Source organism: Bubalus bubalis, chromosome 20 (assembly GCF_019923935.1).
Source record: "Bubalus bubalis isolate 160015118507 breed Murrah chromosome 20, NDDB_SH_1, whole genome shotgun sequence".
NCBI classification, from domain to species: domain Eukaryota; kingdom Metazoa; phylum Chordata; class Mammalia; order Artiodactyla; family Bovidae; genus Bubalus; species Bubalus bubalis.
Window position 1 is genome coordinate 69,116,659 of NC_059176.1, and position 14,174 is coordinate 69,130,832.

At 37.3% G+C, this 14,174-nt stretch overlaps 1 protein-coding gene across 1 annotated transcript; it reads right to left on the reverse strand.

Annotated features, from left to right (window-relative positions):
* Positions 1–3,817: 3,817 nt before the first annotated feature.
* MKRN3 (makorin ring finger protein 3) lies at positions 3,818–13,293 on the reverse strand. Its single transcript, XM_006080952.3, is given in 3 exon segments — positions 3,818–10,303; positions 10,305–11,370; positions 11,373–13,293. Coding segments are annotated over 3 exon segments (1,494 nt in total). The 5' UTR covers positions 11,680–13,293; the 3' UTR covers positions 3,818–10,182.
* Positions 13,294–14,174: the final 881 nt, after the last annotated feature.

The following is a 14,174-nucleotide window of genomic DNA, read 5'->3' on the forward strand; positions in this document are numbered from 1 at the left end:
GCTTTCTCATATGGCTCATTAGGTTTTCAAGGCAAGAATGCTGAAGTGGTTAGCCATTCCCTTCTTCAGTGGACCACTGAACTCTCCACCATGAGCCATCCATCTTGGGTGGCTCTACACGGGATGGCTCATAGTTTCATTGAGTTACACAAAGTTGTAATCCATGTGATCATTTTGGTTAGTTTTCTGGAGTGTGAAGTCAAGTGGGCCTTAGGAAACACTACTATGAACAAAGCTAGTGAAGGTGATGGAACTCCAGCTGAGCTATTTCTAACCCTAAAAGATGATACTGTTAAAGTGCTGCACTCAATATGCCAGCAAATTTGGAAAACTCAGCAGTGGCCACAGGAGTGGAAAAGGTAAGTTTTTATCCCCAAGAAGGGCAATGACAAAGAAAGTTCAAACTACCACACAATTGCCCTCTTTTCACATGCTAGCAAGATAATGCTCAAAATCCTTCAAGTTAGGTTCAACAATATGTGAATGGAGAGATGTACAAGCTGGATTTAGAAAAGGCAAATAAACCAGAAATCAAATTACCAATATCCACTGGATGATAAAAAATGCAAAAGGATTCCAGAAAAAAACCCATCTATTTCTGCTTCACTGACTACACTAAAGCCATTGACGGTGTGGAGCACAACAAACTGTGGAAAATTCTTCAAGAGATAGGAATACAAGATCACCTTACCTGCCTCCTGAGAAACCTGTATATAGGTCAAGAAGCAACAGTTAGAACCAGACATGGAACAGCAGACTGGTTCCAAATTGGAAAAGGAGTACATCAAGACTGTATGTGGCCACCCTACTTATTTAACTTATACACAAAGCACATCTTGCAAAATGCTGGGCTGGATGAGGAACAAGCTGGAATCAAGATTGCCGGGAGAAATATCAATAACCTCAGAGATGCAGATGACACCACCCTAGTGGCAGAAAGTGAAGAGAAACTAAAAAAGCCTCTTGATGAAAAACTTGCTTAAAACTCAACATTAAAAAAACTAAGATCATGGCATCCAGTCCCATCACTTCATGGCAAGTAGATGGGGAAAAAATGAAAATAATGGCATACTTCTTTTCTTGGGCTCCCAAATCACTGTGAATGATGACTGCAGCCATCGGTAAATGATGTTTACTCCTTGCAAGAAAAGCTATGACAAACCTTGATAGCATATTAAAAAGCAGAGACATCACTCTGCTATGGTTTTCCAGTAACCATCTACGGATGTGAGAGTTGGACCATAATGAAGGCTGAGAGCCAAAGAATTGATTCTTTCAAACTGTGGTGCTAGAGAAGACTCTTAAGACTCCCTTGGACAGCAAGGAGATCAAAGCAGTCAAACATAAAAGAAATTAACCCCAAATATTCATTGGAAGGACTGATGCTGAAGCTGAAGCTCCAATACATTGGCTAACTGATGTGAAGAATGGACTCACTGGAAAAGACCCTGATGCTAGGAAAAATTGAGGGCAAGAGGAGAATGGAGTGACAGAGGATGAGATGGTTGGATGGCATCATTGACTCAATTGACATGAATTTGACCAAGCTCAGGGAGATAGTGAAGTGCAGAGAAGCCTGGCATGCTGCAGTTCATGGGATCTTAAAGAGTCAGTCGGACATGACTTAGTGACTGAACAACAGGAGAATATTGAGTATAAAGACCTGTGCATCTGGGTCACAATTTGAATTGTCACATGACAAAAGCACCACTACCAAGCCCTACCATGAATGTGTATCTACATCTGTGGGATCTCAGGAGTCATCTCTATTGCCACAGTGACTAATGATAATAGCGACTCATGGGTCCTTACAGTGACAGTGTGCTGTATTTGGCTGAAGCTTTTTAAATGATTTTTCTCATGGAGTCTAATCAATCTTTATATATTTGCAGCTTTTATTCACACAACCCACAATCATAAGTGAACCAAATGTACTAACCACTGATTCAATTTTCAGATCTACATTTATTTTATATATATATATATATATATATATATATATATATATATACACATACAAACACATGTACATATTTTCTCCTGTATGTGTATTTACTAATATTGAACATGCATGCATGTATATGTATGTACATCTACAGATACAATCTTTTTCTTTAATAAAAAAGACATATATTCTTTTATTAAAAAAAATGACTTGTCAGGAGGTTTTTATGCACATAAGCACACACACCAAATATAACTATATATATAGACAAAGACAGTTTACATAATTATTACTGACCTGCCTCTTGAAAAATCTGTATGCATGTCAGGAAGCAACAGTTAGAACTGGACATGGAACAACAAACTGGTTCCAAATAGGAAAAGGAGTACGTCAAGGCTGTATACTGTTACCCTGCTTATTTAACTTTTATGCAGAGTACATCATGAGAAACGCTGGGCTGGAGGAAGCACAAGCTGGAATCAAGATTGCCGGGAGAAATATCAAGGACCTTAGATATGCAGATAACACCACCCTTGTGGCAGAAAGTGAAGAAGAACTAAAGAGTCTCTTGATGAAAGTGGAAGAGGAGAGTGAAAAAGTTAGCTTAAAGCGCAACATTCAGAAAACTAAGATCATGGCATCTGGACACATCACTTCATGGCAAATAGATGGGGAAACAGTGGAAACAGTGGCTGACTATATTTTTCTGGGCTCCAAAATCACTGCAGATGGTGACTGAACCCATGAAATTAAAAGACGCTTACTCCTTGGAAGGAAAGTTATGACCAATCTAGATAGCATATTAAAAAGCAGAGACATTACTTTGTCAACAAAGGTCTGTCTAGTCAAGGCTATGGTTTTTCCAGTGGTCATGTATGGATGTGAGAGTTGGACTATAAAGAAAGCTGAAACTCCAGTACTTTGGCCACCTCATGCAAAGAGTTGACTCATTGGAAAAGACTCTGATGCTGGGAGGGATTGCGGGCAGGACGAGAAGGGGACGACAAAGGATGAGATGGCTGGATGGCATCACTGACTCGATGGACGTGAGTCTGAGTGAACTCTGGGAGTTGGTGATGGACAGGGAGACCTGGCATGCTGTGATTCATGGGGGCAAAGAGTTGGACACGACTGAGCAACTGAACTGAACTGAACTGAACCTTCTAGTTATATCTTTATGTGGTGGAGAGAGAGAAACCATCTCTCTTATGTCTCTTCTTATTAAATCACGTATCCCATTCATGAGGGCTTCACTCTCAACACCAAATTACCTCTGAAAGCCAACAGCTCCAAATACCACCACGTTGAGGATCAACATATGAATGGAGTGGGCAAAAAGTCAGTTGAAAGGAGCAATTTATTAGGATTTTGTCAAGTATGTAAACGAACTTAAAGAACTAACACAATAATATGTTGAACTTCCCTATCAAATTCCGTGGTATACACTTTCACTTCTTCAAGTATTCTTTAAGAATAATTACCTTATCAAAGTGCTTAATTTTGCAGCTTTTCCGGACTTATTTTTGCTTATTTTTATACTCTTTATAGTCTCCATAAAAAAGTCTCCATTAAGTTTTCTGTATTTTATATATGAAATTTCCATTAATTTTTCTTAGCCTCTTAGAGATTTTTCTGAAATTTTCCAGATAGTTTTGGATTTTCAACATGAAATATATTATCTCAGAAAGATAAATTTACATCCTTCTTTGAAATTTTATATGCCTCAATTGTTTCATTTTGCATTCCATGTACTGATTCTCAATATAATACTGACTGGCAGTACAGATAGGGGATCTACTTGTTTTTGCTTGATCAGAGGAGACAATTTTATGGTTACTTCCTTTGTTAAAAGAATGGAAATGCTGAAATAACTTTATTTTGGCTATTACCAATATATTTACACTTTACACCAGGTACATGATAATTTTCATAAACCATATTTCAATAAATCATTTAATCATTTGTATGAAAATGTATGTGTGTACACAGTATCATGATTATACTTTGGCATAAATTATGCATCATACAATGGAATATCATATAGCCATAAACAGTAAATAAATCCTACATTTGCTACAATGTGGATAATTCTCAAGGCATTATGCTATGTGAAATAAATCAGACAGAGAAGACAAATGCTATACCATTTATAGCTGGAATCTAAAAAAAAATGAACTCAGAGAAACAGGGAGCAGATCAGTGGCTGCCAGGGTAACGGAGTAAAATGGGGAAAATAGGTGAAGGTGGTCAGAGTACACATTTCCAATTATAAGACAGGTTCTGGGGATTTAATGTATGGCATGGTGACTAGTTAATAATTGAGGTACTGTATATTGTAAAGTCACTGAAACAGTATATTTAAAAAGTTCTCATCACACACACACACACACAAATTGTTAACTATGTGAGGGGTGCCACATATACATATATCAAATCATATATTTCACATCTTAAACCTACACAATTTTGTCAATTGTATCTAAGAAGAGCTGAAAAAAATAACAGAACAAAATAAAACCACATAAGAGGTCCTAATTTCCATTTTCCATTTGATAATGGTTTCCAAATTATGTAAAATAGTACTGAAATATTTGTTCTTTAAAGGTTTTATGAAAATCACTATTTTTTTTTTGTAAAACTGCATTCTGTGAAATAATTTACTCATATTAAATATTAGGTTATATTTTGTGTAGTCAATGTGTAATTAATTACATAAGCCTAAAATTTATCAACTTCTTTCAAGTTCTGCAATTAATTGGTATCTGTTTGAGTAATGTTCTTTTGTATGTTTAATAGAACTTCTCTTTGTGGTGAATTCCTATGAATTGAGTGTGTGTCCAACTCCATATTTGCATTTTATTGCTGTTTTTTCCTCCTTTTCTTAAGTTAGATAATGGTGTATCTATTTTACATATTTTTAAATAAATCAAATCAATCATAATATTTAATATATTAATTTCTTCCATTATTTAATATTTTTAACTCCTTTGCTTCCTTTAGTCATGTGTTTTGTGACTGTGCATTAAAAATTTTATAGATGTATACTATATATGTGTACACATATACATATATAGATAGCACATCTCACACATTTATATAAAATTATATAGAACTTGAATTTAGTGTTTTTCCAGATATAAGATGTCCAAATAATTATGTATTTTGCTACATTAAGATCAAACATTTTTTAATATTCTACCATCCTTTTTTATTTTTTGGAAAATAACCTATTCTTTCCTGATGTACTCTTCTTCTGCTGTGCTAGTTTTGCTTGTTTGTCAGTTTTTCATTTGAGATTATTTTGGCATCAATATTCACAAATGAAAATGAGACTGGGCTCTAGTTAACTCTGTGTTATACTATATTAGAAACATTCTGATATCAATGTTAGGTGTCATTCACAAGCTAACTAAATCTTTTTCTTCTCTTCTCTGGAGTGGTGTATATAACATTGCAATCTATTTAAAGGTTTTAGTAAATTTCTGGGACAAATGTCTTTTGGGGCAGTCCAGGACATAAGTACATTCCTGAAACTTTAACTTTTCATTAGTAATTGTTCTGGTTTGATTTGTTTCTTAGATTGTTGTTTGGAAAATCACGCTGAAAATTTTAAAGTCCTATCACATTTCCAGGTGAATCTGTCTTAGTGTAACAAGGGTTTATTTCCTATTTCTTTGGTGTATGCTTTTCTCTGAGTATGTCCTATTCATAGTTTCCTATTTTGTTTAATTGCACTTCCTCCTTCTTTTTTTTTTTTTAATTACATTAATGGTTTATCTGTTTATTGATTTTTCTTAAAAAAAAAACAGCTTATATATTTGCATTTTATTTTTTTGCTTTAATCATTCTTAATTCCTTCTGCTTACCAGTGTTGTGTGTGTGCATCTGAATGTTGTAGTTTCCTTAAAACTTACAGATTTGCATACCTAATCAATTATGTAAACTGTATTTCTAGACATTTTATCTTGGTATTTAACATTATTTTTACTCTGAGTGCAGATTCAGCACTATTCCATAGATTATAGTATGCATACATTTTCATTATCTTATTCTGCCATTCTAGATGATTTTAAATTTATTCTTTCATCAAATTACTTTTGAGAGAGGTATTTTAAAAATCTCTATATAATAGTGGTTTCAGAGTAGCCAGTGGTACCCCACTCCAGTACTCGTGCCTGGAAAATCCCATGGACAGAGAAGCCTGGTAGGCTGCAGTCCAGGGGGTCGCTAAGAGTCGGACATGACTGAAGTGACTTAGCAGAAGCAGCAGCAGTAGTGGTTTATTTTCTTGTCTTGAATCAGAGACCGTTGTCTGTACTACTATTTTTTCAATTTAATTGACAGTTTCATTGTGATCTAATAAATAGCCAGTTATTTTTGTTAGTGATCAACTCTAGAAAATGTGATATGCAATATTTTTCATGGCAAAAATTCTAACATGTGTTAATTTATTTCTTTTTACCAGTTTTGGGTTATTTTCCAAGTACCCCTTTTTTCATACCCACCTCAACTTCATTTGATACTTAGGTTGTAGTTCAGCATTTGCTGTGGAAACAGAAATCACACCCCTGAGATATTTGCCAAAGTGAAAAATGGAACACCTATAGGTATCAAATATGAATTAGAAATCTTTCCCTTTAAGTCACTGAGATCCAGTAAATTGACTTAGTGAAGGAGTATGAGGTACATTTTTAGCATATTCATTTCATTAAGTCTTTACATCCACCAAACTTAAACAAATGGAGCATAAGAAAATCAGATCTGCTTCACCCAGGCATTCTTTGTGTGGTCAGAATGACACTCTGTGTGCTACAAGCCCCAGAGGCTGAATCCATGAATCTCCTGGAGGAGGGAGCAGCATACACTCTGAATCACTCACAGAGCAAACCTTTGTATGGCAAAGGGCTCCTTTGTTCCTAACTGCAGCAGGGGGGGTTCATTTGTCCTTATGGGCAGACCCTCAGGACACTTCACCCAGCTTCAGTCCTGGTGATATCCCTGTTATTTGATCTCTTCCTGAATGAGCTGATGAAGAACAGGGAATCTCATTAAAAAAAAAATCTTATTTCTTATTTTCCTCATGTAGGTATCAGTCAGAGATAACATAATTTTTGTTATATTTTTAGGAATTGAATAGCACATTTTTGGTTTCAACTGAGTGACATTTGCTAAAAATATTACTTGGTCTTTTTGAAATTATGAATATAAAGTTAATGTACCATTTTCTAAGAAAATCATTTAAAAATAATGTTACCTTAAGACAAATTCCAAAGATGATCAAAGAGAAAAACTTGGTGGTGTTTTAATTCTTGTGCAAGCTTTTCTCAGGTTCACAAGTACACAAATGTCACTTTTATACATGCTATTTTTAAAATACCACATATGTCCTAAGCATTGTCCAGATTACACTTGACATTCACAACAATCTAGAAAAATATATGGTGTTATACCCATTTTTCATATAAAGAAACTGAGGTATAGGAAGTTTAAATAACTTGCTCCTGACTGCAGGGATGGTAAGATGCAGTCGGGATTACAGTCATCCTTTGTCTCCCAAACCATATTATGTTCTATGGACCCTTTTCACATGCTATATAAAGATCAAACTTTATATAATTATTTGGGCTTAAAATATTTGAACAAAATGTGATATTTCACAACATTAAATAGTGCATATTAGGACAAACTTTTCAAAATTTTTTGTGCTTGGCTTCAAGTGTCCTCCTTGACAGCACAGTCACCACACAGAGCTCATGTTTTGAGCCCCTGGGGTTAGTTCAGTCTTTGAGACTGCTCCATCTGGTCCTATTCTTTGGTTTCTTGGTCATCTAAGTCCCCTTTCCCCTGAATGACTAGGACAGCCTAGTAGGTGGAAATATATTTGGATTTACACTTTAGAATCACTCACTCTAGGTGCTGGTAATAACCAGGCATCAAGGGCCTATTGACTGAGAAATTATTTGGACAACAACAATCAAGAGGGAAGGAATATGGCAAAGACCTCAGTGAAATAGGCTGAGATATTCACCCACAAAATCGGGAATCATGTAATAAGAAAGAGGCAGTTTATGAATACAGGCAGCTGAGGCACATTCTGAGTGGTGAACTAAGAAATACTGGGTCTGCAGCCCACAGATAAAGCTCCAGAAATCCAACATTTTGTAGCTCACTTATTCTCACCTCTGTCCCACCGGGCAGTTTATGAGACTCCACACATAAATATTGCACGTGTTTCCAGTAGCTATATTAAGTGGGTCCACCTGCTCTCAGTCATAAATGTGGGACAAGAAGCAGCATGGTGCCTATGATCTGGAAATATACTACCTGAGGTTCATTTGCTGCTGTTCCACTTATTTATGCCTACAGGTCAGAGCTATATAGGCAAGTAATTTAACATCTCTCTCTCTCATTCATCTCATCATGATGGTGATAAAAAATTATAGCCAGTACCTGATAAGGTGGTTCTGAGAATTAAATTACTGTTTTGAAGAGTATAAACTCTGTAAATTTGTCCTGTCTTTGTTAAACAGTTGGGGAATTCTGCCACCCCTGTGACTCAGGTCCCCAGGATACTTTCAGCTATGTTAGGCAGGAGGAGAGCTTTCTGCAGTTGATACACAGCATTTTATACATGTCAACTAGGTAAACTGTTAAAACTGTGCTATTTAACCCAGATTGTTTCTTTCTTTGCTTGTTCAGTTATTGAGAAGTATTCAAATTGTTTACCAAGACTTTGTAGCTTATCAATAATTTATTTGCTTATCTAATACTATGATACTAAACAGAAAATTGGAATAGTTAATCTTCTTGGTAAATTATAATTTCATGTTTATATACTTTATGTATCTCCAGTTGTGTATTAATCCTTAATAATGAACTCTATGCTCAAAAGTTGTAACACCTCTGATTAGTTTTTCATCCTTATAATGTTTATGTATTCTTCTACTGTATGTAGTATGTAGTTAACAATATATAGTTTCATTTTCATTTTAATTATGTCTGCTAATCTTCAGATTTTAAAATACTTCCACTTAATACAATTATGGTGTATTGGCATTATTAACTTTCCAATTTACTATTATTTAGTTCTCATTACTTTCTATATTTCATTTATTGTCTTTCCATTATTGCAGTATGACTTATTTGAAAATGTTTATTATTCTACTTTAATTTTTATAATCTTATCACTTTTATGCCAAAAATTTCTGTCAAAAGCCCCTACTCTGATATGTCTATAGATGACACAAAATACTGAATACAAAGAACTGTGTATCTGAGTCAAAGACTGTTGTTTTAAATAATAATGATACAGTGGCTAAACTGCATGGGAACTCACATAGCAGCAAGCTATTAATGGCATCACAGTAATTACCAGTGTCATATTCTGTAAATTCTTTAAGATCTGTGTCTGCTACATTTAGATAGAGCCACTGAAATAGCTGTTTTCATTAGATGCTAATCACTGAAACCTGTGAAAGGGACAGAAAAATAATTTACATACCTCACACTCACACAACAGCAATCCTATCAACCTTTCAGCTTCCAGCTCAGTATTTATTTTATTAAATAAAGATTATATTATAGTATACACCTTAAATATATATTGTCAAATGCATAACTTTCATACACATTAATATGCACGTATATATAATTCTTACATATATACTTCCAAATATAAATGATTTCACATCAAGTTAAACAGGATAAAAACATGTAAACATATGCACCTGGTTCTGGTCAAGTAAAACATAAAACCACAAGGTAATCACAAGTTAAGAATGCACTTGAAGGGGAATGGGGGAGGGAACAGACATGTAAACAACAGAGATGCTGAAGCTGCACCATAAAGCCCCACGAGGGTCCATTTCTTAAGACTGAAGCAGCAAAAAGCTCCTGGTTCAGTTTAGACTTCTCCCTTCACCCTGTCACATTTATTCTTGAGGGGCTTCAAAATGAGTGTGGAAATTCTGTAAACACTAGACTACAACTGAGTCAATCCTGTTAAAAACAGATGACAAAATAAACCATAAACTGACAGTCATATTAATTTCACCAAACAGTAACTTTAAGGATGTTTTGTTACTTTTTAACACAGTGCAACACCATAATCCTGGGGGACCAGAAATGGGAATGGTCAAGAAAACAGATGGATGTTTCTATACAAATGGTTTCAGCAGCCCCTGGAAGTGACAGATGTGTCTATAAACAAAACACAGACAAGAGCAGATGACAGAGCCTCAGCACACCAGACAACATGCCACAGCAGAATGCCACAGATTCAAAGTGCAATATTCTTCCGGCTCACAATGAGGTAAGTCCCACCAGACCTCTGTGAAGGGGAGCGCATAGCTCCTGGTGAAAACACTTACACAACAGATTGGCCAGCCAAAGCATGACAAGCTCTTTTCTACTGCTTTTAAAGGGCATGTTGCCCTCTCCCACCTGCAGAGGCTCCAAAGGTTCCCAATGGCAAGTACCAGACGCCTCAGTACCCTGCCGCTGAGGCTCCTCTCCCTGGCCCTCAGGATACACATGTTTGTAAAAACAGTTCTCTCCAAATGGGCAGACCCTGCCTCGAACAAAATACCTGCAGGTCTTGTGACTCAAAGCCTCCAAGTACTGCTGAATAAGTTTCTGCTTTTCTTCTTCCTCCTCCACCCAGAACTCACTGGGAATGACAAAGGTGGACATGACCCTGCACTGAGGGCAGGACTTGATAACTCTGCTCCCAAATTGTCTGGCACTTCTCCACTTGCGGATACACTTAAGACAGTAGGTGTGGTTGCAGCTGGAGAGGATGCCAAAGCGGCAATCATTCCGGTTGGCTTTCTCATAGACAACCTCCATGCAGATGCCACACACTTTGTCCGCACTGCGCTGCACGGCAAAAGAGAGCTCCATATTCTTTTCGTGTGCTTCAATGCAGGCCTTTACATGGTCTGCCCTCTGGGCACCATCCAAGGGGTGTAAGACCGGCAGCCCACACATATCACATATATCTCCATGGAGATAAATACAGCTCTGCCCACGAAAGCACTGCCCCGCGATAGCATCACGGCAAAGCTGCCTCCCCATGCCCAAGACAATCTGCCCCCTCTCAATCATCGAGCTCTGCAGAGGAGCCTCGGAAACATAAGGGACCATGCGGCCCCGGTAGGGTTGCCCAGGAACAAATTCAACGGCATTCTCCCAGCCTTCTACACCTGCTCCTCCAGCAGCTTCAAGGCCTGCATTGTCTGTCTTGGCTTCAAACAAACCCCTTTCACCAGCCGAGCCAATCATAGGCAAGGAGCATGAGGAAGCAGCAGGGGGGGCTTCCGCCACTTGCTGAGGCAGGGGGTCCATGTGCGCAGCCGTGCTAGGGCCGCTGTCTGCAGAGGCCTGGGGTTGCGAGCCAGGGCCCTCCGCGGCCGCCTGCCGGCCGAGAGGTCGTGGGAGTATCGGCACTTCTCCCCCTCCTTGCACAGCCCATGAAGATAATACCTGCAGACGACTTGCTTTGTCCAGCTGCCAGTGCTCCGGCTCTGCAGCCAGCTGGGCCCGGCCCCTCCCCATGAGGCTTGGGCAGGCCTCAGACGTGATGGGCGGAACGGGGATGGGCCTGGAGCCGAGGACCACCGGGAGACAGGGCGCACCGGGAGGGTGGGCCGTGAAGCACCCCCCCCTGCTGCCTCGGCACCCCCAGAGGCCCCGGCTGCCTCGTGGGGTTCTTTGGGAGCTGCAGGCTCTTCCATGGCAGCTTTTAGTCCCCCAGAATGGTACCGGAACTTCCCCGGTATGTCTTCCTTTCGGGCTTGAGGCCCGGAGGCCACGAGCTAGCTCCGGGGCTCCTCCTTTGGAGCTGTGCGTCTGTTTTCCCTCTCCCCCAGTCCCTGCTTCCTGTGCCTGTGTTCCTACTTCCTTTTCTGAGCAGGCGCAGCAAACACTTCCTGTGGCGGCAACGTCAGTCCTCCACTGGGTCGGTGCACGGTCGGTCCGGCTGGAATTGTGACCGGCATTCTCTTTTGTTCACATCCGGCAGTGCTGTCCGCCTCGCCGTTCCTGCTCTGCTGCGTGCAGCCTCTCGCCCTCCCGCGGCTCCTCTGAGGGAAGAAATCACAGCCCTTTGAGGTTTTAAATCAATCCTTTACAGTGTTCGTTCGGACGCATTCATTTCATTGGTTTTTCATACGTGTCTATTGAAAACATCATAATCATGCCTTTTTAAATTTCCCACTGTGTAAAATTCATCTTGTTTCCGAACCATATCACACATGAATTTTATAAATGCTTTGTTCACTTCATTTTATGTCTATGTGGATCTGTTTTTGTTTTAATTATTTTTCATTCTGAGTACCTTAACTGTTGCTTCTGGAAGCTTTATTCATTTAGTTGTGTTAACAAGAGCTCTTTTCTTCTGCTCTTTGTTTTCTGGTAATTCTTACAGGCTTAGGTTGGAAAGGCTTTTCGCCAGTGAGGCATGAGCAGACCTCTGGTCTGAGGCTGCTTTAGTGCCTTTCAGCTGGGTTAGGTTATTGTGGTTTCCAGCCTTTCCCTCCCTTTGTGCAGAAACCTCAGACCTCGCTGGTCCTGATGCTGGCTTAATAAGCCTCTGTCCCCGTTGTGACCCTGGCTTCCCCTCCCCCCCCCCCTTTCTGATTTAATTCACAGTGGCTCTTTGTTTCTGTTTCTTTATTACACCCAGTTTTGTATGGTATTGTGCTGGGCCAGCCTTTCATGGTAAATCCTCTACCCTTCTGCCCATGTGGTGGTTTTTAATTTCATCTGAGCTGTCATTTTGCACATACATCTTATTAGATTAGTAAACAAAGTAGTTATAAATATAAAGTGTTGATGTATACTGAATTTTATCATGTAGGTTTCTGTACTTTTAAAGAGATGATCATGTTATTTTTCTCTTTTTTATTTTATTGTGATTATTTGCAGATAGATTTTTCAATGTTTAACTTACCCTTTTTTTCCCCAAGAATAAACCTTTTGTGGTATGATTATCATTTTACATAGTATTAGATTTTGTTTGCTAAAACAAGTTTCTCAGAGGAAATTTTATGTCCAAATTTTTATTTTAAAATTTGAGAAAATATGAATATAGCACAGAAATTAGATCGAAGTAAATCATAAACATAAATTAATTAAAATCATAAATTAATTAAAGTAAAACAAATATGAAGTAGGGGGAATTAATCAAAATCCTTTGAAAAGATTCTTGAACCTGAAGTGAAGAAGACTCAAATAACCAAGATCAGAAATATAAAAAGTGGTATCAGTACATTAATAACAGGTATTAAAAATTATATGAGGATATCATAAAAAAGTTAGTTATTAAATTTTAAAATGTGAAATGGTCATATTTCTAAAAAAACATTTATTAACAAAAATGAAAGGACCTGAAGTAAGGAATATAAATATTGATCTGTTAGATATATATTTATTTTAAAATAACTCTATAAATGAAATTTTTTAAAGTTTACATCTACAGAAAAGTAAAAAGTCTATATGTGCTATTATTACAAGTCTTGTCCACACCAGTAAGGTAAGCAAAGAAATAATAAATGTTAGAATTGCAAAGAAAGTATTCATGGACAGCAGAAAATTAAGAATAATTTACTGATAAACTATTATACTTAAGAGGATTTAGCAAGGACCATGAATAAGAGTGCAATTAAACAAAATAATTTGAATTTGTATTTATATTTATATGTATATTATATACATGCATATAATCAATGATATTTAGATATTTAGAATTCATAATATTTATAACACTCAAAGCTAATTATCCTAGGAATTAAAGTACTAAAATTAAAATCATTTTATTTATGAAAACAAAAAGAAATTGAAGGATAGTCTGATCATGCAGTAGAAGGCTCAATAATTTCAGATAAATTATGTAAGAATGATGTTACTGCATTATGAATCTAGGAAATCTTGGTGAATTTATATTTTTCTCCTTTATGTTGAATTTTGTGTTTAGGATGATAACTCTTTCAATGTTTGGCTCACTTTCACTCTTTTTCTCTATAAATGTGTTGGATATTGATTATTCCTTTGACAACCCTCCAAATTTTCACAGAAAATGACTTGAAACACAGCTATTGGGTTGTCCACAAATTCACAAACATAAAAAATCCTGAATATAAATCTATTACATGTTTAATTGTAGTATGTTCTCAGCACCATGTCTCAATTATATTTATTTGACTTTTTTACTTTTTATAGATTAGCACTA